Source organism: Lepeophtheirus salmonis, chromosome 14 (assembly GCF_016086655.4).
Source record: "Lepeophtheirus salmonis chromosome 14, UVic_Lsal_1.4, whole genome shotgun sequence".
Classification (NCBI taxonomy): domain Eukaryota; kingdom Metazoa; phylum Arthropoda; class Copepoda; order Siphonostomatoida; family Caligidae; genus Lepeophtheirus; species Lepeophtheirus salmonis.
This window is the reverse complement of record NC_052144.2, coordinates 3,972,003-3,995,959: the sequence shown is the minus strand read 5'-3', so window position 1 is coordinate 3,995,959 and position 23,957 is coordinate 3,972,003. Positions and strand designations below refer to the sequence as shown.

At 33.1% G+C, this 23,957-nt stretch overlaps 3 protein-coding genes across 4 annotated transcripts; 1 reads left to right on the top strand and 2 right to left on the bottom strand.

The window, feature by feature from the left end:
* Positions 1-293: 293 nt before the first annotated feature.
* Positions 294-3,925, bottom strand: LOC121129514 (uncharacterized). Of its 2 annotated transcripts, XR_011783598.1 has the most exons (4): positions 3,511-3,925; positions 2,817-3,379; positions 600-2,257; positions 294-559 (listed from the first exon to the last, which is right to left on the bottom strand). XR_011783598.1 is itself a non-coding variant. In XM_071893387.1 (3 exons), exons 2-3 carry the CDS (start codon positions 2,983-2,985, stop codon positions 1,860-1,862), a joined length of 567 nt encoding a protein of 188 aa, XP_071749488.1. In that variant the 5' UTR covers positions 2,986-3,379; positions 3,511-3,925; the 3' UTR covers positions 294-1,859. The 2 variants fall into 2 exon arrangements, 1 of the variants encoding a protein (XP_071749488.1); XM_071893387.1 differs by having other exon boundaries at positions 294-2,257.
* A 37-nt stretch (positions 3,926-3,962) lies between these two features.
* Positions 3,963-5,096, top strand: LOC121129867 (dehydrogenase/reductase SDR family member 4). The gene is made up of 4 exons (XM_040725579.2): positions 3,963-4,164; positions 4,231-4,630; positions 4,684-4,818; positions 4,870-5,096. The coding sequence occupies exons 1-4, from the start codon at positions 4,061-4,063 to the stop codon at positions 5,038-5,040; spliced, it is 810 nt and encodes a 269-aa protein (XP_040581513.1). The 5' UTR covers positions 3,963-4,060; the 3' UTR covers positions 5,041-5,096.
* Positions 5,063-10,559, bottom strand: LOC121129866 (condensin complex subunit 1-like). Its single transcript, XM_040725578.2, is given in 4 exon segments — positions 5,063-7,040; positions 7,043-9,736; positions 10,068-10,263; positions 10,325-10,559. Coding segments are annotated over 4 exon segments (4,878 nt in total). The 5' UTR covers positions 10,442-10,559; the 3' UTR covers positions 5,063-5,169.
* Positions 10,560-23,957: the final 13,398 nt, after the last annotated feature.

Sequence of the window (23,957 nt, the reverse complement as noted above, 5' to 3'; positions counted from 1 at the left end):
GAATTTTCAATTTATGTATCGTACCGAATCTTGGCAAGAACTAGAGATTTTGACAAAACACGCAACCACTCCTACACTATGACATCAGTATTTAAAAGTGAGGTGGAAGTCAAACATCAGTCCTACACACGTTATGTTTTAACCTTATATTTCTATTAACCTTGCACACACCGGGTTTTTTAATCTTAAAAATGTTATTGTTCTCTACGTTTTGCCCACTATAACTACTACATTTCAACAGATAAAAGTACACAAAATTGTATATTAGCTCAACAAGAATAAATAAGAAAGTGTGAAACAAAATTTTATATATTTTCCTATTTATCAGAAAATAAAGGAAATAATGTGAAGACAAAGTAATTAATTAAATAAATATAATATGTATATAAGACTTGAATAGGCATAAAAAATATACATAATTAATCGAACATATATTAAACAAATAAAGATTAAACAGTATGAATATAAAACACTGAAATGCTGAGCTTTTTTTTTTAATTACAATATTAAATTGGAAAATGAAACAGACAAATTATAACAGAATCAAGAATATATATATCTTTGATGAAAATGTATGATGAAATAAAAAACAAAAATACTATTAAGTACAGACTGAGTGATTAAAAGATGAGAACATAATAGATTTATGTATAATAGTAATGGAATAATTCGAATAAAGAAATAAAATAAAGCTATGTAGCATGCTACTTACAAATCGGTTATTGTAAAGAGTCCTTGTGCATTCATGGTATAAGCATTTGAGCATTAAATCATATAAAACAAAAATATCTGCATATAATTAATATAAACTTACGCTTTAAACTATTCATATCCCAGTAGGACCCTATTTAAAAATATAAATGTTGTAAACAATTCATGGGATTTGAAGAAAAATAAATATGTATAGTATTGCAATAGGATACAAAACTAGGTTTTCTCATTTGCTTGCTTAATATGCAATTAATATTGTGATCAAACAAGTGTTACAAGAGGGCCACTGCTTCAAATTACAAAATCTTCTATTGGGAGCTAAAGTGCTAATTTTTTTTTTATTATGGTCAAAAAGTTTTACTATTATTATTATATTTCCTCCTTTTTGGGGGCCTAGCTAGCAATTTTATAAGAATGAAACCCCTTTTTTCATTACAATTAAGGAAAATGGCGAACAACTACTTTCGCATCTATTTGCATGTCAAAATGGGACTGACAAATAAATGATCTAAACCTTTATTGTCTTTTAAAAAGCATTCATCCAACGTGTAGATGTATTCTAATTACCTCCGACCCTAATAGGTTTTAAATTATGTTATTATACATTCTTATTTACATAATGTACCGCAGGATTATATATTTATATATATTTGGGTTGACTTGATTTTTGAATTTAAAAAAAAAAAAAATATTACATTTTCTTGTAAAAAGCAAAAATTATTTAATTATGGGAGGCCTACACCCCTTCCAACACTACCCCTCCAGACGTCCCTGATTATGATAGTTTTTGATAGGTAAGGGTAATTGAGAATTTAACCTAATGAATGTATTATCAAATTTAGATGACCAAGATACGCCTTTTTGTGGGCTTAGATTTCATAGATTTATTGGTTTGGTGTGTGAAGCAATTTGTGACGACAGTGAAAAGGCTGTATTTGATATGGGAGTCTGAATAATTTTAAGCGTAAGAACTCAAAAACATGCATGCATACATACAAAGCCTATGTATGCATGGTGAATGATGTGGCTTATGTATGTATCATAATAGTAATAATAAAACCTACACATAAATATTAGTAGTAATTAATTAGTAATAAGAAACTTTGACTTATAAGAATAGGAATGACTAGATCCGTGATTATTTATGATTAAGACTGTGACTCAATATCCATGTATATGGGACCGTCTCCACTTTTAGGTCGTAAAGTAATGGATTTTCGAAGGTAAAAACTTCGATTACATCTAGGAGAGGAAGAGGAAGCTGGAGGATCACCTCGTGTAGATTGAGAAAATGAGGATTTTCTATCATGATCATTATAATAGCCACCATCGTTGATTAGGTTTTCCATGGATTTGATGTCAGATTTGTTTCGCCACTGATTTTGCCAGTAGGAATCCCTCCGAACGGCAGATGAAGCTCGATTAGACCGGTAGAACTGATTTCCTCCATTTGAAATCAAAGAACGACTTCCTGACAAAAATTTGTGCCGATAGGCGTGAATCCCGTCCTGCTCATCGACGCTAAAATTCATGGTAGCACCTACGTCTAGATAATAAAAATATATTGGAATAGTTAATCATTACTATGGGGAATCATGAGGGATTGAAACTGATCTCAGTTTTTCTATGACCCTTCTGGTTTTTTAGAAATCCGGGTTTTTAGTAAGCCAAGGCTAGTATCTTTTACCAGTATCAGAGAAATAAAGATTTGACAAATAAAACTTTTATAAAAGTGTTTAAATATTATAACAGTTTCTGTCTCTTGTTCTGAACTCAAGATACTTCATTTAAGACACAAAAATGAGGGAAAAGGACACTCTTCTTTAGGGTTATTTATATAACGTATTCATCATTCAAAGTAATGAGGAATATTATAGACTATAAATTATAGAAAATTATTCTATTTAAAGATACTTATTCAAAAAATATGCATCTCCTTCGAGCTTTGTTCCAAACCAAATGGGTATGAGAAAAATTGTGATGAGTTTTGGATTTGGGCTCAAATATAAATTCAATCCAATTATAAAATTTGTGGGGATAAATATTATCCCTGCATAGTTTATTTGAATAATAATTAATTATATATAATGAAATGTAAAACAAACCGTCGTTTGGAGTATTTTTGGGAGAAAGTAAGTCATTTTCAGTGGACTTATCCATGTTTCTCCAATTTGCAAAACGAGAATGTCTACCCCCACTTCTTTCTCCGCCATAATAGTTAGGACTAGAACAAACAATGTCTGGCGTAGCTCCTCTAACGGGACTTAGCATCATGGATGCAGTTACGCTCCTGGAACCTAGTATATGTTCTTCTGAATGAGATCGTCGATATTCATCGAGTCCATCAACAGATGAAAACTCTATAGGACTAAATGTTCCAGACCTTGGTGAAATAGGCCATGAGATTGGAGGAGGGGAGCGAACCAAATGAGAATGTATTTCTGGTGAAATAATTAGAGGATCGCATGATCTAGTAGGGGAAGTAAAGGACTGAGGAGGGGACTCTGAGAGAAGACATTCTCGAGAATTAAGAATTTGTAAATATGGGTTATCCCTTCGAGAAAGATGAAGGGCATCAAGTTCTAAATCCCCGTTGAGCGACAAGTTGAACCAGCGGAAATGCAATCTAACCCATTGTCTCCAGGCGTAGTTGGATTATTTTCGTGATCTGAAATGGATACTTATAGATAAATATATTATCATTTCATAGGTTAAGACATAAAAGTAATAAAGACCAGGACTAATTATATTTATATGCACAAATGAACTTAGTTCGTACTCATAAATGAAAAAATATACCTAAGAGATTTTTATTGTTGTTACTGCCATTGTTACTTCGATTCTTGTGTTTCCCTCTGCTAAAGAGATTAGTGATTATTTTAAGTGGACGATTTGTGCATTTTCGACGATGATCCATCCTATTCTTCCAAGAAACATTTGTACAGATGATGAATATTTATTCCCCAAAGGGACTTTTATCGATTGACGCTAAACGACGAACCAAATGACTTTTAACTATGCTAGTCGACCAATCGTTGATAAATATCAAAGAAAGGAGCCTTTTTCCCCATTGACGTCATTTTATTCCTATGTCTCAGCTCAATTCTCTGATCAAACGATAATAATAAAAAAACATTTATTTATTTTTTGATTATTGTTTTATATTATGTATTTTATTAAGAAAATATAATTATGTCAAATTCCAGCTCATACCAATGTAAATATTAGGGATTCAAGTTTATTTCATAAACTTAATCTATCACGAATATACATAAATATAATATAGACGACTACGTACATCAACATGAAATTAACAGCTGATGTGTCACATTGCATAAAATAATTAAAAATGAATGTTGGAAGATTTTTCTCAAGAGGTTTATGCACTGGGAGATTACTTCATAATAAAAGACTCGAAGGAAAAGTGGCCATCGTGACAGCCTCTACTGAAGGGTAATAACTTAAACATAATGGATGAAGCTTAATTAATTGACTACAACTAACTACATTAATCCAAAGTATTGGATATGCTATTGCAAAAAAACTTCTATCTGAAGGGGCCAAAGTAACAATTGGGTCTAGAAGGCCGGAAAAGGTCGAAGCTGCACTGGAATCTCTTGATTCTCCTAATGTGATAGGCGTCCCATGCCACGTGGGAAAAGCCTCTGACAGAAGGAATCTCTTAGAGAGAACACTTGAAACTTTTGGGGGCCAATTGGATATTCTTGTGTCCAATGCGGCAGTCAATCCCACTTTTGGACCCACACTGGATACCTCTGAAGATGCATGGGATAAAATTATGGATATAAATGTGAAGGTACCATTTCTGTTGGCCAAAGAAATGGTCCCGTCATTGAACAATTCCCCCGACCCTTCTATAATATTCATCTCCTCCATTGCTGGATATGTCCCCATGCCGGTGAGATCGTTTATCCTATTCTTGAATATAGTTATTGATTCTTGTATTAATAGATGCTAGGACCCTACTCCATTAGTAAGACTGCTCTTATTTCCCTGAGCAAAACTCTCAGCAACGAGTTGGGACCTCAAGGAATCAGAGTTAATTGTGTTGCCCCGGGTATAGTGAAAACCAAATTTGCTTCAGCAGTAAGTTGAAACGACTTCGGTATTATTATTATTTAAGGAATCTCCTTCCAGTTAACTGATAATGACAGTATAGCAAAGATGGCTCTTGCTAATATCCCCCTCAAACGGTTTGCTGTTCCCGATGAAATTAGTGGAATTGTAGCGTTTTTAGCTTCCAAGGATGCTTCATATATGACTGGAGAAACGATTGTTGCTTCCGGAGGAATGCCTTCAAGAATATGATTCTTTACTCATTAATAACGAATTAAAAAATACATAAATATATTACGTTTCTCTAATCTAATTGAATTAATTATATGATTAAATAAGATTTTTTTTTTGTAATATCAACTAATACGTTGAAAAAGGCAGTTACTTTTTCCGACTTAATTTGTTTCTCGAGGATGTAGTTGAATTCTGTTCTGTAGTATCTCCTTTCGTCGTTCCTTTCTTTTTCAAATGGATTCCAGGAGAGGATGAAGCTTCGCGTTTTAATCGAGGAGAAGAGCGACGAAAAGTTTCAGTTGAAGGAGATAGAGACTTAGTCTCAATATGAGGGGATTTACGTGAAATGGAGGAGTCCCGAGGTGAAGACTTATTGTTATAGGGTCCATTTCGAAGAGACTCAATTCTTGTAAGTTTGAGGACAGGTATTTTATTTTTTATAATTGCATTAATCCTTTCCTCAGGAGAAGATTTTTTTGGGCTGTCTTCCGATACAGGTGGTTCTAATCTATTGGATCTTGTACTTATCTTTTTTACGGAACTTATGGTTTCTTTTTTACTACTTAACTCCTCTATTGGTGAAGATTTTTTCTTTCGTAGAGATTTTACAGGTGTAGCAGTGGTTCTTGTTTTTTTGCTTGAAGATCTTACTGAAAACTCCTCTTCAGAAGAGCCATTGTCTAATGATTTATTGACAGATTTCCGCTTACTTGAGTTCGTTCTGATGATGCTACTTTTCTTTTTGTTCGGAATAGAGGAGGAGGATTGATTATTATCCTCTTCTGAATCATCAGAAGAGTCTTTCGTGTTTTTATCTGTGAGTCTCTTATTTCTGAGAGACTTGAATTCCTTAAATTTAGTAAAAACACCTGGAGTTAGACTTGGATCATAGTTTACAGTTTTTCTCCTATTTTTATTAGCAGTTTCTTCATCGTTTTTAGTTACCCTCACTTTGGGTAGACTACGAGGATGAAAAGAAACTTCATCATCACTATCTAACAAGCCAGCGATTTTTTTGTGTTTTACCGAATTTCTAGGTGTAGAAATAACCCTTTCATGTTCATTATCCTGACCATTGTTTCTTCTTCTTCTTGATGATCTCATTTCATTAGACAGCATATTACTACTTACAGTGGGGGAGCAATGTACATTTTCTTTATTATTAGAACGTATCCCATTCACCCCAGGAGAATGATCTGTATTATTCAAAGGGGTGGCATCATTAGATTCTTCTTCGTCTAGTTCTTCATTGGCTTTACCAGCTTTTGCCTTATTAGCTCTTTCATTTGCAGTGTGGTCTTCTAAGCCTCTTTCATGCGCCTCTTCAATTTTTCCTTCGAGCTCTTCGATAATAACTTTAGTTTCGTTTTTAACAGTCTTTTTGGCAAGCACTAGAATGGAAGTTAGAGAATCATAGACGTCTTGAATGTAAAGTTTATCACTATAACAATTGAAATTATCACTGAGCTTTTTAACTGCTTTATCATTAAAACTGAAGGAACAGAGGCAGTATGACAAATCTCTCCATTGTCTATCTGTTTTAGTGACTCTGAACCGGTGACACATTTTTTCAACAAGAGACTCTAAATGTTTATCCTTCTCAATTAGACATATAATAAATTTCATTATTTCCCTAAATTCTTCTTCGGGAACTCCAACTTCAGGGCTGGAGAGTCGTGAGACGATATCAGGCATAACATTATATAGAGAATTTCCTTTTCTAGCCAATTCAGTAAAAAATAACTTAGCCATGCTAGAAATTCGATCCACCTTGTCAATAATACATAGAGCCATATCTGATATTTGCCCCTTTACTTTTATCATATCATTTAAAATGAGATGAGTAAGAACAGTTAATGTGTTACTCCTGACAAGAGAGGATTCATCTCGTAATCTAGCATACATCCTGGGAGTCCAAGGTTCTAACGTATTAGGAAACCGAACGGAAAGATCTCCTGCTGCTATTATCATATTCGCACGAGTAGTTTCATTCTTACTTTTCTCCAAAAGAGTAAAAAAAGACGAAGATGTTGATCACAAAATTCATTTGAAACTAGCATGAATTTGGATAAAGTTAAAGCTGCTACCGTTTTTAGAGAATCGTCATGCTCTTGAGAAGAGCAGAGACTTACGATAAATGGAACAAAGTGTGATAGTAGATTCCCTCCAGTGACAGTTTCATTTTCACAAATATTTCTGATGAACTCCGCTTCTGCATCATCTCCTTCGGCTCCAACAAGTTCATCATCATCATTATTACCATTTCTTGGAGTTTCACTTGCACTGTTAGGAATATTAGCAACGGACTTGCGTTTCCGTTTCTTTTCTTTTTTCATCTCTCTCAAATGGTTTCGCCTCTTCATTTCACAAAAAATGGAGATATCTAAATGCTTGAGTTGGCACACAGCAATTTGTCCTGCAACATATACTAATCTCTTTATTTCCGTCATATTAATGTTATTATCGTCGCAGACTGCACAAATTAAGTCTAATGCTATTTGTGCCATACGCCGATCTGGATGTTCAGAAAACTCGTAGATAACAGTTACAGCGACTTTCACCATGGGAATATAATTCTGACTCTCACAACGGGTTATACCCTCGACAATGATTTTATGTAGAGATTCGAAAAGTTTATAATCAGAATCGTATCTAAATGGAGTTTCAAGATCATCCGATTTATGTCGGGGAACAATTTTTAAAAGAGATTTACATGCTTCACAAACCAGTTGAAAATTATTTAGGCCTCGTTCTCCAAAAGCATGCTCAATAATGATACTAACATTACTAGACACAACAGAGGGCTCTTTGAGACCAATCATTCCAAGTATCATTATAGCATCACATGATGATTCCTCGTTGGAATCTGGCATAACGAGTGTAAATATTTGCCAAAGAATCTGAAAACACTCCTTTCCTATATCTTTCGTCTCAACTAACATACCCACTAGAGCTTCAAGTGATGTACATTCGCCCAAAGTGGATCCCCTTACAAGAGCAATAATATTCTTGACTATTTGAGAAGCTCCTCCAGATCTAGTGCCAACATCAATATAGAGACGCCTGTATGCCTTGACAACAGCCTCCTTCACAACTGATTCATTCGACCATATAAGAGACAACATTTTTCTAACGCCCATCATAGCATTTAAAATACCAAATTCAAATGCTGTAACGAAGAAATCAATAGCTTCGAGAATATCAGTGGATTGCTTTGATCCTAGAAGTTGGCACATAATAGGAAGTGAGTCATTCATAAGTTTTCCAAAAGAGACAGAATCTTTGAGATAAGCAACAAGAATTCTTTGTTTAGTCAAAGCTTCTTCATCGGGTTGATCATACATAGATGCAGAAAAATATATATCTTTAAGGCTGGATATTGTTTCCGATTCAGCCGAAAATTCATCGGGAAACTTGATCCTAGCATCCATTAAGAGAGCAATTGCATTGATATAAGTTTTACGTGTTATAAGGTGCTTAATTCTTCTCGAAACTTCACCATGAACCGCTCCATCCCAAACAATTTCTTTCGGAAGATTTTCTTTGCCATAATCATCACTTTCTAATATTTCTTTCAAATGCAACTCAATATCTTCATCATCCCATTTTTTTTGTTCTTTGTCTATCAACCCTTCCAAATCTTGCAATTTCTTAGATTCGGCATTTAGTTGAGACTCAAGTTCTTCAATAGGAAGGGAAAACGTATAAGGATTACACTGAAGCAAGGAAGTAAGAAGTTGAACGGCTTGTTTACGAACATTGGAAGATTTGTCGAGTAGCCGACCCATAGTTAACTTTAGTACACTATATTGACGGCCCAATGGTATCGACTTAGCCACACATAATTTACTCCATATTGAAAGTACTGACGATCTTACGTGGGCGTTAATGTCATGAATATGGTCTTCCAAATATTCTAAGAATTGATTGCGATTGTCTTTACTTTTTTCATCGAGATCTTCTTTAGATAGAACTTTAATTACAATCTCTCCAAGTATGCCCAATATACTTTTACGCATCATGTAAGAATCCCCGTCCAAATGAACGATTAATAGACTTAATGAGGGTCTTACATACTCGGGGAGTTTTTCAGTGAGTTCAAATAAGAAAAGTGAATAGGATCTCGTAGCAGAAGTATCTCTATTTAGCTCCTTCATATCTAACCTCGAAATTTCTTGAATGATTTCCATGACGATAGACTTGCAATTAAACTCTTTGACAAAGACTTCAACCGCCTCTGCGAGAGGAGATACCATATGTTCAAAAAGTTTCAATTCTTGAACTAGTTTAAAACTACATGATAAGGAGTAATCGAAGCGCGAGTTTAATGAACTTAATACTTGAATCACGGACATACGCACACTTCGATTTCGCTGATGGGCCATTACAGGATTTTCCAAAATTCTGAAACCCGCATTAGCAAAGCAATTAATAAAGTCCTCCTCTGCTACAGGTGGAGTAAAGAGTCTATTGACATTGAGTTGTAGAATTTTATACATAAAGTTAATAGCACTCATTCGGGAAGACTCCCAATTTATTCCTGCCCAGTCATATCCGCTCGTAGAGTTTTTCTTTCTTCCTTTTCCCGGAAGGGATGCAGCGGATATCTGAGATGATTTTTCAACAGTTTCCCGTTCAATGAGTTCCGTGAGTTGGGTTATAAGATAAACAATCATTTTCATATCATTGAGACATTCTAATTTCGCTTCCGGATCTGAAGAAAAAAAATAGGATTAATTCAAAGCTATTAGCGTTTTCATGGGACGTCAAGCATTTTAGAGGCACTAATTATCAAGTTTTATAAAAATAAAATCCCTCTTTGATTAGTATTAAGGACAACACTCAACTATTAGATGTCAAAATGGGACCAGCAAATAAAAGGATATAAATCCTTCTAATACATAGTTTTATTAAATATTTCATGAGTTGTAGGTACTGAAAATCCCTATTACTCTGATTGAACTTAAGTTCAAGAATGAGTGGATTAAGTGAATGGAAAGTATGAACTCTAAAGTGAAGAGGCTCTAGAAGAAAGGTTGAGGCACCTGGATCTTGTTCATTGAGGATGGAGTCCACCCGTTGAAGCAGTTGATCTCCTGCGTTGAGAAGACAATCATGGGCTGTTGCTTTGATATTCGTGGGCAGCTCCTCGTGAAACCGGAAAATGACGGAATAGAATGAGTCAAACCAATCCTTTTGTCCAAAGCAAGATCCATCGTTACGAATATCGAACTCAATTTCCTATGATTATTAGTGCAAAAAATGAAACGTCAAACTCCTTTACGAATTCGGATAAACAAACCTTCATTCGGGGCTTCAGTTCCCGGACATTCAAAATTTTTAGAACAGCATATTGGTCCAGAGAGTCCGCTTTGAGGAGATCCTCCCTCTCCATTGGTATAACGAAGTTGATCGTCATTTTGGAGGATTCCAAACTTCACTCACTTATTTCGGATTTTGCCACCTTTTTTCTCTCTTTCTTTCTTTCTTTTTTCTTTCTTTCTTTCCCTCCCGATAAACATAAGTCGTTTAATAGTAGATCTAGCAGAAATACTTTCTTCCTTTTTTCCCATTATGTTTGAATAGAGTCAGGGGTAACAACTGCACTAACCACTGACCAATAAATCTTTATTGGGCTCTATTAAAAAAAAACACCGTTAATTTATAACATACTCACCGTATAAAGGGAAAGTTGAAGTATACTTACTTCAACTATATTATTGATATCAAATAAAAAACAATTCAAATGTCTTTATGTCATTTTATTTATTTAGTGCGCATCAAAATGACACTACTAATTTATCTGGTGCTCCTTTTCGTATTTCCCTCGTTTTTATTTTAACATTTGTAAAGATATTTACGCATTGTGAATGACGATAAGTTCTACTAATATCTGGAGTGTACCAAACCTCAATCACTTAATCTCATAGTGGGGGGGAGTGTATTTTTTATTGTTAAAACCCAAATAGCAATACCTAATTGATTTTGTACTATATTACTCGCTTATTATTTCGTCAGCATCAGAGAATTTATGTGAAGTCACTTGCTACAATTAATACATCTTCCAGAAAGACAACATTTTTGAAATGAAATAATGAAGTTTTTGATTAAAAAACTTTTGTACAGTAAGTATTTCAACCTGGGGGTGCTACATATATTACCATTATTTTTTTTCAACAAATCAATTAGAAAAATGAAGTTTAGATCGAACATTTTAACCATTAAAGGTAGGAATCATCTCTTGGGCAAAGGACGTACATAGAATATGCATCAATTAAATCTTAAATATAGAATTAAGATTAAAATCATTAACAGTATTAATATTATAGTAGACAGTATTATGTGCGTGTCATTTTCATTTCTTCACTCCGTATTATTAATTAATTTTGCTTTATAACCTAATAGTACGTATAATTAGTATGTATCTTTGAAGGTATGATTCTAAGTTTTTCATCATTACAAGTATTTTTAATATATTCTAAATCATGAAATGTACACACCACAGTATTTGGTATATTTTTTTAACAAACCATAACCCAAAAATAAATTTAAAAAACTAAATAATAAGACTGCAATTATTTATGAATTATGGCATACAAATGCTGGAAAATTGGTTTTATAGCGTAACAGGTTGCGTGATTGGAGGTTGTGCTCCTCCATATAGTATATAGCATATAGAAACTCATTGTTTCTACTAATATATTATTTGTACAACTCAATGGCATTGTGCTATTATTACCTCCTGTATTAACAAAATGTATTTTAATTCATAAATCGTAAGGAACGCAATTGTCAATCTATATACGCATGGTTGGCGTAGAAAAGTATTTAATTATATGTCGGATGTGATGTGACTACATTTACATAGTTGAACCAACATCAAAAGTAGGTAGCATAAACAAAAAAGCTATTTATAGTTTGTAGCTATAAATAGTTAGGAAGGATGGTTTGGCTAACTTTTGTTAAGAAGGAAACACAATATTTCAGTGTTTCCTATATTAAGAATGGTTTTTTGAAGAACTAATTTAATAAGTTAAGGAAGGATTGAGATGAGTACTCCTTCTACCATGATAATTATATGATAAAATAATTCTTAAAATAGATTTAATTTTACAATTAAGGCTTTTGGTGTCATAAAGATCTTATCAATTCCTTATATTATTTAAAAAAAATACATTTCCTAACTCAAAGATCTATTCTTTTAATTATGTCGGAGAAAAGCAAGCTTTAAACTCTTAAAAACAAAAAATTATTAATAAAGTAACTTAAATATGTATGTTATAAATCAGCCAAATGCATAAAAGTTGTACAGTTATTTAAAAATTACAAAAAATAAGTTAATAGAGAATTGAGTTTTAATCAGTTATTTAAAAGCGTATAAAAGATGGGGAAAAGTCCCCTTTATACAATAAAACTATGAAATTTAATATAGTTTAAAAATCCATTGAGTCCATAAATCTCACGATAGCTTTGTTCAGACCTTCAGGAAGAGGAGTCCTTTTGGATCTGCATGCACATATTATCGTAAGAGTCTCTGCTATTATCGCTTTTACTTTGAAGTCATATTATACTCTTGTTGTAAGAGCAATGAGCCAATCTGACGCCTTGACACTAATACCAAACCTATCAGTTATGATACGATACACTCCATCATTTGTATTAGAGGCCTCACTCGATCACAAAAATAAAATAAATCGAACGAAGATTTCATAGCTTCCTTTCAGAAATAGCATTCACGGTTCGTTCAAATCGACTTGCTGGTATATATCGAGGATGTCGCCAACCTGTATCGAAACCATTTCTGTGTCCACGAAATAAAGGGGTGGGAGTGAATTATTGTCGGGTTGATTTCTTCTTCTTCCATAGTAAGGTTCCTCCAACGCTTCTCCAAAAACAAACCCGGTGATGATATTTTTTGCCCTTTCCAATGAACCAATTCCTATAAAAAGGGGATTGGCGAGCGTTAATGTTGGAAATTAGCATTACGATTCAAGGAAGTGAACCCTGCATGAAGAATTCAATCACTATCAGTAATATTTCCTTCGAATCTTTTCAGCTCGCCTGTTGATGTTAGGGTATGTTCTTTATACTATTAATCGACAGTTCTTAGGTGAAGGTTATAGTTTGAGTGGTGCATCAGGATCTAAGGCAATTATATTACCAACGATAGAACTTTCCCAAGAAACTGCCATGTTATACCAATAATTATTAATTACCCAAGGTCTTTATTACTTTAAAAACTTCATTCGGTCCTTAGCCTTTTTAGCCAACTAACGTATAGATTTTTCAAAAATACTTCTGTCGACTGAACCCAGTCCCAGCTATAAAGCTGTAATAACTAATAAGGCGGTCGTTGAAGATAAATTGTCGTTTATCTACGCAGACATGGTGTTTCTTGAAATAGTTTATTGTTTTGCATGTATTTTTTGGAAAATTGTGTGCATCTCAAGAGATGGTCAATTTTGGGAACGACCGGTTTGTCCCTGATTTTGAGTTTTTCTAATTTTGTAATATTTTACGAAGTATATATGTTCACTTCCTTTGTCACTTTCTCCACAATTTTTTTGTAATTATATTAAATGAGATGTTCTTGGGATATCGGAGAGACCGAAACGTCAAGAAGAGTGCCTGTGGATGCGTACCATAAGTTTGGAAATAACTTTGCAAGTTGGTTCTTCAGAGAGGTGACTAATTCTGTTTTAGTTATGTTTATTTTCAACCCTGATGCTCCTTCGAATTTGGGAAGTTCATCCATAACGGAAACATGTATTTATTTGTGTTCTCATATCTATAAATTATAAATAACTAAATAGACACAAAAATACTTATACCTTTTACTCATTTTATTCCCAAATCCTCATAAGTAATTAAGTAAATATTTAATTATGTATGTCTCCAATGAATTTCTCCACAAAACCTCAAACTATTATAAACAAGACTCATAAGTCATAAGTCATATCAATAAAATTGGTCAATAACTATTGTTTTCGCTGAAACAAATAGTTGGATTGACTACTGTGTACTACAAATTGTGTAGGTTACAATAATATCTGCATATCAATATAGCCTTGAAACGGTGTCTGGTAAAATGATTGTGATAAAAGGTTGCGGATAAAATCGTTGTGGTAATATCATTTTGTACATTATCATTCTGAGAAAAAATGTTGAGGGTAAAATATAATCGTGAAGCAATATCATTGGAAGCAATATGATTATGAGTAATTTCATTGCAACACAATATTATCGTGTGCAATTTCGTTGCAATATGAATATATATTATGTTCGGACGATAAAACTATTGAATGATGAAGAAACATGCCAGTATAGAACCCTTCTAATATGCTGTAATATATCAAGCCCCAAAGGTTATGTATGTGAACTACTGAGGCCCGAGGCAAGTTAAATTTATTCGCCGCCATTTCTTTGAGCATCTTAGAACCCTTTTAATATCCCCAAATACCCCCGGCCCTCAAGTTGCACTGGTTAAGTGCTGGGCCCCAAGGCAGTTTAAACTCCGCCGCCGCGTTTCTAAGCAAACGAACCCTTCTAATAAACTATAATACACCTTGGCCGACAGGTTGTGTAGTTGAACTGCTGGGCCCGAGGCAAGTTAAATTTATCCGCCGCCGCTTCCCTGGTCATCAAGGAACCCTTATAATATCCCAAAATACACCCCAGCCTCAAGTTGTACAGGTGAAGTGCTAGGCCCATGAAAGTTTAATCCCCCCACTTACTAAGACCCAGGGTAATATTCTATAATGTACCCTGGCCCACAGGTTGTGTAAGTAAACTGCTGAGCCCCGAGACATCAATAAACCCTATATAATATCACAAAATACACCCTGCCCCAATAATGTAATAATATTTAATTCATTTTTCGATGTTTTTATGAAGGACTACATAAGAGTTTACAAAGTTTTATTTTGTTTTATTAAAACGTTACAGCATGAAGATATCAAATAGATTTGGTCTAAACAAATCCGTGGGCCTGGGTGTATTATAGTATATTAAATAGGTTCTTTGGTACTTAGAAACGCGGTGGAGTTTAAACTGCCTAGGGGACCAGCACCTGTAAAAACTCAAGGTTGGGGTGTATTTTGGGATATTAGAAAGGTTCCTTGATACTCAGGGAAATACAGCATATAAACTTAACTTGCCTCGAGCCCAGCAGTTCAGCTACATGTGGGCAAGAGTGTATTATAATTTATAGCATATTACAAGGGTTCTACCCTGGGGGGTTTCTTCATTATTCAATAGTTTTATGGGCCGAATATAATATATATTGTAGCTAAATTGCTCAAGATAATATTGTCTTGCAATGACATTACTCTCAATCATATTGCCTGCAATGATTATTACAACGCAACGATATTACCAAAAAGATTTTATCCCTAACCTTTTTACCATAATCATTTTTTAGTGAACCCATTAAAACTTTTAGTAGGTACTTACGACTAATATGGAGTATTTTTAATCAAGACGTACTCATCCTGGTCAAAATATCAATAATCATTTATAAATTAAGGTTCCATAATTATAGGGAATCTGAAAATACAAGTGGGGGGGGAGGGATCCGTACCAGCCCAAAACAATACTTGTATACTCAAGTAAAATATTAATATAAACATAATTTATTGTTTATTCTACTCAAGGTGGGGGGTTTTAGTGTTTAAGTACCTAGGGCAATGATTGATACTTAAAGCTTTAAACCAAGTTTAGCTTTTTTGTCCGCCAGGGGCATTATTTTGTACAATTTTTACCTTTAAGAAAATAACAACTCTACTAGAAACTAGAATATATTCGTGTATTAATAAAAAAAAATAGCTAGATTTGAGTCACAATTGTAGAAAGTAGAATATGTTTTAATTCTAGTATTATTAAATAAAATAACTATTAGCTATACTTGAGTTATTTTAGTGATAAATTATGTGAGATGATAAGATGAATGTATGGTGGTAGTCTTCCGAGAATGGTCTGCTTTTACAGCGCTACAACTTGTCCTTCAAGGGAGCGGATGATCTTTTTGACCATATCAAGAGTAATTTTGAGAAGAAATCTGCTAGTCAACTGACCCCTACAAGTACTGTACGGCTTTGCTTCCCAATGGGGGATGATATCTACTGGAACATTAGTCTCCACGTTTTGAAGTAGCTTTATTCTAAAAATTTCCAGGAGGTCCTTGAAGGAGGAGGAGTTAAGTTTTTTTTCCTCTGGCAAGGCTTCAAAATTCAAGGCTCTATCTTTAAATTCTTCATGCAATAATTTGGGGGATCTCTCTGGAGGTGGAGAAATTGATGGAAATTCATCAGGTTAAATCGGAAGTTGGGACAGCTCAATACTGATCTGCATAGAGCATGCTTATTTTTTTAAGAAAAGAGGGCAAATGGACGCCAGACTACAGATGACAGATATTAATGGAACCTTCAAGAGGATGCTACAGAAGAGGCCGTAATTGAATTTGGAATTTATTAAGTTTTTAGACTTTTGCTCAGACGAAGGATATATACTTCATAATAAGTTAAAAGGAATATTGGATATAAACTATTTACTCTTTAGTTTTAGATTCATTTATGGGAAGATACTCAATTCACACATATATCGCCATCGGAGATGATCTTCTCATGAAGAATCAGCGCACTAGATGTAAAACTAATTAGTATCCAACGATAATATAAAATAATTGAAACAATATATCGACAATTGGCAGTTTTAGTTTATTTCTTAAGTGGTCTGCTATTAATTATGTGTTCCAATAATTTTGATTAAGTTAGATATTTCGTTTATGACTATTTAATGTATCTATTAATAATTTGAATTCATATTAAAAAACATTATACGGTCACAAGCTCTTGGTATAAGAGCACATTTAAGGTCAATTTTCCATAGAAAAAATAATTATATGTAGCATGTAAGAGGATCTTCGTGTGCAACCACTTATCAAATTCCATGGGAAAACTTGGTAACAAAAGTGAAGATCCAGAAGATATAATGGTAGACAAGGGGAGCGAGTGGATCACTTAAAGGAAGCACAGAGGTCAAAATTCACTTATTTAAGGAGATACGAATGAAGTGGGGCCTTAATAATATAAATGATATTTTGAGCTGCATTGAAACTACTCACCCTGCAATAGCGATACCGTAACGATGCATTCAGCTTTCCTGATTTAATATCCGTAGGTATAAAATTGTTATCTTCCAAGATGGTACTGGCAAATTTGCGAGTAATTTGAGCAAAATTTATGCCTTGAGGCATATTGATGTGTAATTCTCCTTTCTCGAACCTCCCATCCGAAAAAAAAGATGGCAACCCCAGACGTTGATTATCAGTTTTAATTTCTAAATATGGATTGAATTCCCGGAAGATAGGAGAGTACGAGCCTCTTAAATTTGACCATCATTTTAAGTAACTCAGACTCTAAGATGATTGATGGTTTATAAGTGGCATTATTTTCGTGATCTTCAAAATGAGTTTACATCATCAAAAAGATCGTTTGCTCCCTTGAAGACTAAAGCATTATCCGAAGACTCCGATACATGATTCTTATCATCTGACATAACTAATTTATAATTAAAAAGTAAAATAATTAACTCAATATGACTTTATAAAGACTAGAAAATGAATATAGATAAACATAAGACACTTGTTATAGTCTTCAGTATAAATAATTGAATGACATATTAAAACCAACATCTTAGGAAATACTATTAAAAATACTGACCATATTTTTTTTTTGGTCTTCCTTTTTCATTTTTTTTATAAATATTTTGAAGCGGTCATTTTTAACAAAAACAGAGGCGTGCTGGAGGCACAGTAAAAATTTTCTTCAACATCATATGTAATGATTGTTTTTTAGTGAAATTGTAAAAATCTTTTTTTTTACCATCTCTTTTTTAACAGAAATGGTCATCCGGCCTCTTCAAAAAAAAACTAATTCCGAAAAATGTTTATACTTATCTAAAAAAAAACCACCCCAAAGTTAATTCCTCGGACGTGTTTTTTATAAAGAAAATAATATTTAACGATGACCTTTTTCTTTTTAGGGAAAGCAAGACAATTTTGTCCATATTTAATTTGCGTTTTTTTAGAAAGGATATATAAATATATTTTTAGCGTTACCTTTTTTTTATGAAAAGGTCGATTCTTTATTCTATATTTGAATTATTTTAATAAAAACTTATTCTTTGTGTATATATTTAAATTTTTGAAAAATTACATCCAGCCAAGAGCCAGTGTAAGGGTTCCTCCTAAATACCGGCCTTAATTATATGAAAACTGCAGATTTGCTTAAGGACTGATCACGTTGAACAAATTGTCCTTGAAACGAAACAAAACAAAATCAAATTTTGGGCTGCTATAAAAAAATGTTATTACAAAAATTTAGAAAATAAATAAATGTAAATCTCATATCAAGCTAGTCAACCGGGAAAAGAAAAGTCTTAGTCACGGCCCTGCCCCCACTTAGAATTAAGAGTACTTGTACTTGGATATAGGTCTGGTTACATGACTATTTATAGTGCGTGCTAAATCTTGATGAACAATGATCAGAAGATAAAACCTGATTAATTATCATTGATCTCATCATTTGTATCCTTATGCATCCTGTATCCTGATCCTTATATATCACTTATCAAAGTTATCAGTGGCATCTGTAATAATTATTTTTATGTAGAGATATATTTACATTTCAAACTGTTTAGAAGAGGCTGAATTTGGTCGAATGATTTTTTTTTATATAAAAAAAGAAAAGTTGAAGGATTCTTTTTTCAAAGATTTAACATTTAAACTTTTTTATTCAAAGATTACTTTTATACAGTGTTGACGAGATTTTTTTTTATTACAGCCCCTCTAGCCAACCACCTGCGGACGCCCTTGTGTTCATATTATAATTATATTAATAACTAGTGGTAGTACTTGGTATTACACAAGGTAACTAGAAATACAAGGTATGTCAATTATGCATATTGGAACTAATGTGTGTCTTCCATCATGAGTATGACGTCATAGTCGATATACTATTAAATTCATGGATTGAATTCACGCATAGTTATGAAATGATTAATCTTAATTATTAAGACTAAAATGCTTTTCAGTTTTTATAACTAAATATACCTTAAAAATAAAATATTATAGAGGGAAATTATCTATATTTCGAAAACATAAAAAAATGCATAAATTACTTCAATACTTGCAATAAAAATAAACTAGAGTTGGATAAAAATTTGATATTTAATTACTTTAAAAGTTAACAGACGAAATGAGTAATCTTTCTTATTTTCCTTGTTAGTTTATTTTTTATACAGCTCTTATTTAATTTATTAATATATTTTTAGTCGAATAAATGTTCGAGACGTATTAATTTTTTGATAACTTCACGAGGTTCATTGGGGTATTTACTATGAATAACTTTTATCAGTCTATGCAAAACAAATGATTTAGTATCCTCATAGTTTCCGTGGAATTGATTAAATTCGGTTTCAATTTTCTTTGAAAAGCTTATGAATTCTGTAGATGGTTGAATTAATCCCCTTCAATAGAGTTGGTAGTCATGGACTAGGTGGAACATTAAGATATGAGTTATGAATTCCTAATCTTAGGAATTTTGGGGGAGATTGGCCACATACACCACAACGTATATAAATCCCTCTTCCTGACAGTTGATTTGGTTGGGAATGCTTGTAAAACTCTCCTTAATTGTAGTTTCTATTTTCATCTTCACTACCAGATTCTGTGTTATCTCTTCTTGCTTTTCAAAAAAAAAAAAAAAATACATCAATGTCTTCAAATGTTTACTCTGTTATAGATTCATTCTTTTCTCTTGTCCAAATGCGGATATTTTTGGGTTACCATTCGAATAATACGAATCCCATTATTTTCCAATTCTAAAATAAAATTGAAAAGTAGCTCCTTTGTTACCGGACAATCATAGACGAAGAAAATGGGTTGCTTCCAAGGACTTATCAATCTGCGAATAAATATAAGCTGAATTCAATACATAAAATAAGACTAGTATTATTTATCTGCGAAAAATAAAATATTGTATGGAAATAGTATCGATATAAATTTTCATGATATCTTGAAAAATCCTGGATTTCTTTTCAATGAATAAACGATTGAATTTAAACCTAATTATGATAAAAATAATTTATGTTTAAAAAAAAACTAGTACATAATTATATATTGTAATTTATAGTTAAGTTATGGATTTCTTTAGTCATTCATGGATAAGTATACACGACAAAAAAATGCAAAAATACCCACAAACTTAACAACTTAGCTCAATTTGTGTTCCGATATAAAGAGTTTCACATATATCCTGCAAACGATCTGAAATAATTTTTTAAATAAACATAATAAAATAATTTTAAGACATACGACTTTATTAACTAGGAAGATTTATGAATTTAATATAATAGTAATTTATTACTATTATATTAAAACGAGGACTAAACAATGTGATATTATGAACTCTTCACATCAACCCTGACGTCACAAAAACAATTGTTCTATTTAGGTTGACCAGCGGTCGGTACAGACAACAATTTGAAAAAGAGGGCTAGTCCGATGTATGTTATTGGCATACGTTGTATTTCTAGTTATCTTGGTATTACGGTGAGATATTATCCGTTGACGAAGATACAAATTTTGCGTTAATAATATACAGCACACGCAGCTACTCACTCAATACTTAGACATTCTCTCCCGTACAATAAAAAAAAATAATGATAATACCTCATTGCTAAACCTCAATGTATCAAATTGTATCAACTCATTGAATACTCAAATTGTATCTCATGGTCACATAATGAAGTGCCCTAATGTCCTGAATGGAACATCCTTTTAGATTAAAGGAAGCAAAAGTTGATTTTATAATGAAGTGATAACTTGGAGTGCAACTTTGTGTTACTAATAGAGATATATAATTTAAATATTAAAGGGAAGTTTATCTGTCTTTTGTACAAATTTCTCCAGGTGTACTGTATAGTGTATATGGTGCTCCATGATGTATATCATAAATATATTTTGATCAGTGGACTAACAATGTAGTCGAATTAATGAAATATTGAAGGGGTGTGCATATAACATCGGATACATGGTACACTGTATATAGTGCTCCTTGATGTAAATTAAATGAATATTTTTGATGAAAGAATAATAATGTAGTCGTATATTTGAAATATTGCAGGCGTGCACATGTATAACAAGAGCTCTGTTTCTCTTTTTTTTATTACTGGTATCGGTGTACGGTAACTTCATATAAAACATTTACTTATACGGAGATTTCGAATAAATTTATGACTAAATGGGGCATAGAATTTATGAATTATCATTTTGTACCCCCAATGTTGGGGGGTGTTTTCGTGTACCGCCGGCTCCTAAAACGGGATGCAGCCCACCACCAATACTTGAAGAAACAACTTAGAGCACCTCACAGCCACCCCATTCTACCCCGAATGCTGGGAGTATTTTCGGATAGCGCCGTGTCCCAAAGCGGGATGCAACCCCCCGTTGACACTTAAGTAGTAACTACTAAGAGTACCTGACGAACCCACAATTGTAACCTGAATGTTGGGGTGTTTTCGGGGTTTATTAGTTCTCAATTCTTATTGGCTTAAAATCATAATTTACTACTTGTTCGGGGTACAATTGGGGGATTATGTGGGGCGTTTAGTAGTTTCTTCAAGTATCAGCGGTGGGTTTCCTCATAAAATAATACGAAATGTCCTTATACGAAAATATTTTATACGAAGTTACCTATTACCATTGGAAAGGTTAAAAGAAATACAAAGTTAGACCATCATGTAATCGGGCTTGCTAGAATTTTCAATTTAATGTATTGTAGCGACTGCTAGGCAAGACAGGCAGATTTTGACAAACCACTCATAGTCTATGACATCACTATTCCTAGAATTTTCAATTTTATGTATCGTACCGACTGCTGGGCAAGAAAAACAGATTTTGACCAAACACGCAACCACTCATCTACTATTACGTCTATATTAAAAGCGTGGTGGATGTCAAACATCAGTCGTACACGCGTTATGGTATAACCTTGTATTTCTATTTATAAACATGTACCATTGATACCTTATAGAAAACATAATTCAAGTTCACTTTCAGTGTATGCTATGATTTGAATTAAATATAAGCGCTTGTATGTTAATATACATTTTGTTTGTTTTTATCAGTGAGTGCTCCAGAGATTAAAGTACACATCACTTCATCAGTCAGGGAACACTGCAATGAATATGGAACGCGCTCTTTTTTGTATTGTTTTACAAGACTGCAAAGAAGAAATGACATTTTTACAGGAATTATTTAATGAATTTATTAATAATTTCATCTAATAAATTGAAATTTTGCATTTATTATTTTAAACAGATGATTTGCTGTTGCCCAGGTTGTGTGACTGGTTATCATAAGAAAGAGACTCATCAAAATCATACTGAGGAAAAAATTGTTGAAGAAAAACATTATCTTCGTAAGTTTTTGAAAGTTCCTGAACTTATTAATGAATGGGTCAACTCCATCGGAAGAAAAAACTAGGAGCCAACTCAATATTCAATAATCTGTGGCAAGTATTTTCCTATATCATCTTTTATTCATGAAAGAACGGATACAAATTTAACTCGGCAAAAAATATATATAGTCACTTCATACATGTAAATCCGGTGTGTTTTTTAGCTCGCGTGTTAATTTGTAATTGGTAGTATAAAGAACGAATTTTATTTTCCTGAACAGTTGTCATTATTATTTAATTCCTGAGTAGTGAACATCTTTTTCTAAATATATTCAAAACCTGATTGAACGTTCGTGTGTGCTCATAAAAGACGGAGTGTAACCCTGAGGATTTGTTGCGGAGATGTAATTGTAAATCCTTGAGGGGCTTAGAGTAGAATTGGGGATTAAAATCGGAGTAATTCTAGCAAATGTCCAATTTTATATTCTTTTTACTTTCCTCTCTGGGACAGCTGATTGTGGCTGATCTAATGAAACGTCATGAGCATTATTCTTTATCTCCTCGCATACATTCTTCAAATTGGTAGGGTTACCATGTTGATTTTCGGTTTCTTTTTTTTAACATGCCCATTCCACACCGGATTTACACCTTTGGTCCACTTAAACGATATAAATTAAAATCTGATTAGCTTAAAGTGCAGTGTTATTTTTTCAGATTTGAGCAGGATAGACTTCGTCTTAATTCTCCTATTGAACGTTTATTTCAAGAAGATGATATAAAAAATTTCACGGATATAAAACAAGTCTGGATTAATCCTGTTTACCCATAGGCATTATTGTAATATAATATATAATGAAGACTTCATCTTGTTTTTCCTCTTATCATCACGGGATCTTGTTCCTGATATTTTTTTTATTTTTTGGTTTCAAAGTGAATAATGACCTCTCTTTCTCCAATTTTTTAAAAGGACTTTCTATACCTATTGTCGAAGTGAATCATATATGTTCATCAATCAGTCTGAGCCGCGATTCTGATATTACTAACATTTTAGCATATTTTAAACATAAACAGAATGAACCCAAACTAGCTTCAAGCATAAAGTATGCCATTGAGATATTGGAATAAGCAGTACTTCATCAAGACTTTTATTCAAGAAATCATATCAGCTTTATTATAGAACAACTTCACTTTCACTCTGTAAGTGCAAAAGGACGAAAATACTCTCCTGAATTTATTGGAATTTCTATAGTTATACATGCCCAGCTTTATATAATCAAATTAGAGAATCTGGACTTATTTACTTGCCATCTGAATCACGTATAAGAAGAATAACAAGTGTTTTTTCAGTTCAAGGAGGAGTGCCAGTCACAACTATTGATTATTTAAAATCTAGAGTTAAATTATTGGATGAAAAAGACCAGTATGTTTCTATAATAATGAAGATGAACTAGGAAATTTTTCACAGACACATGCTGA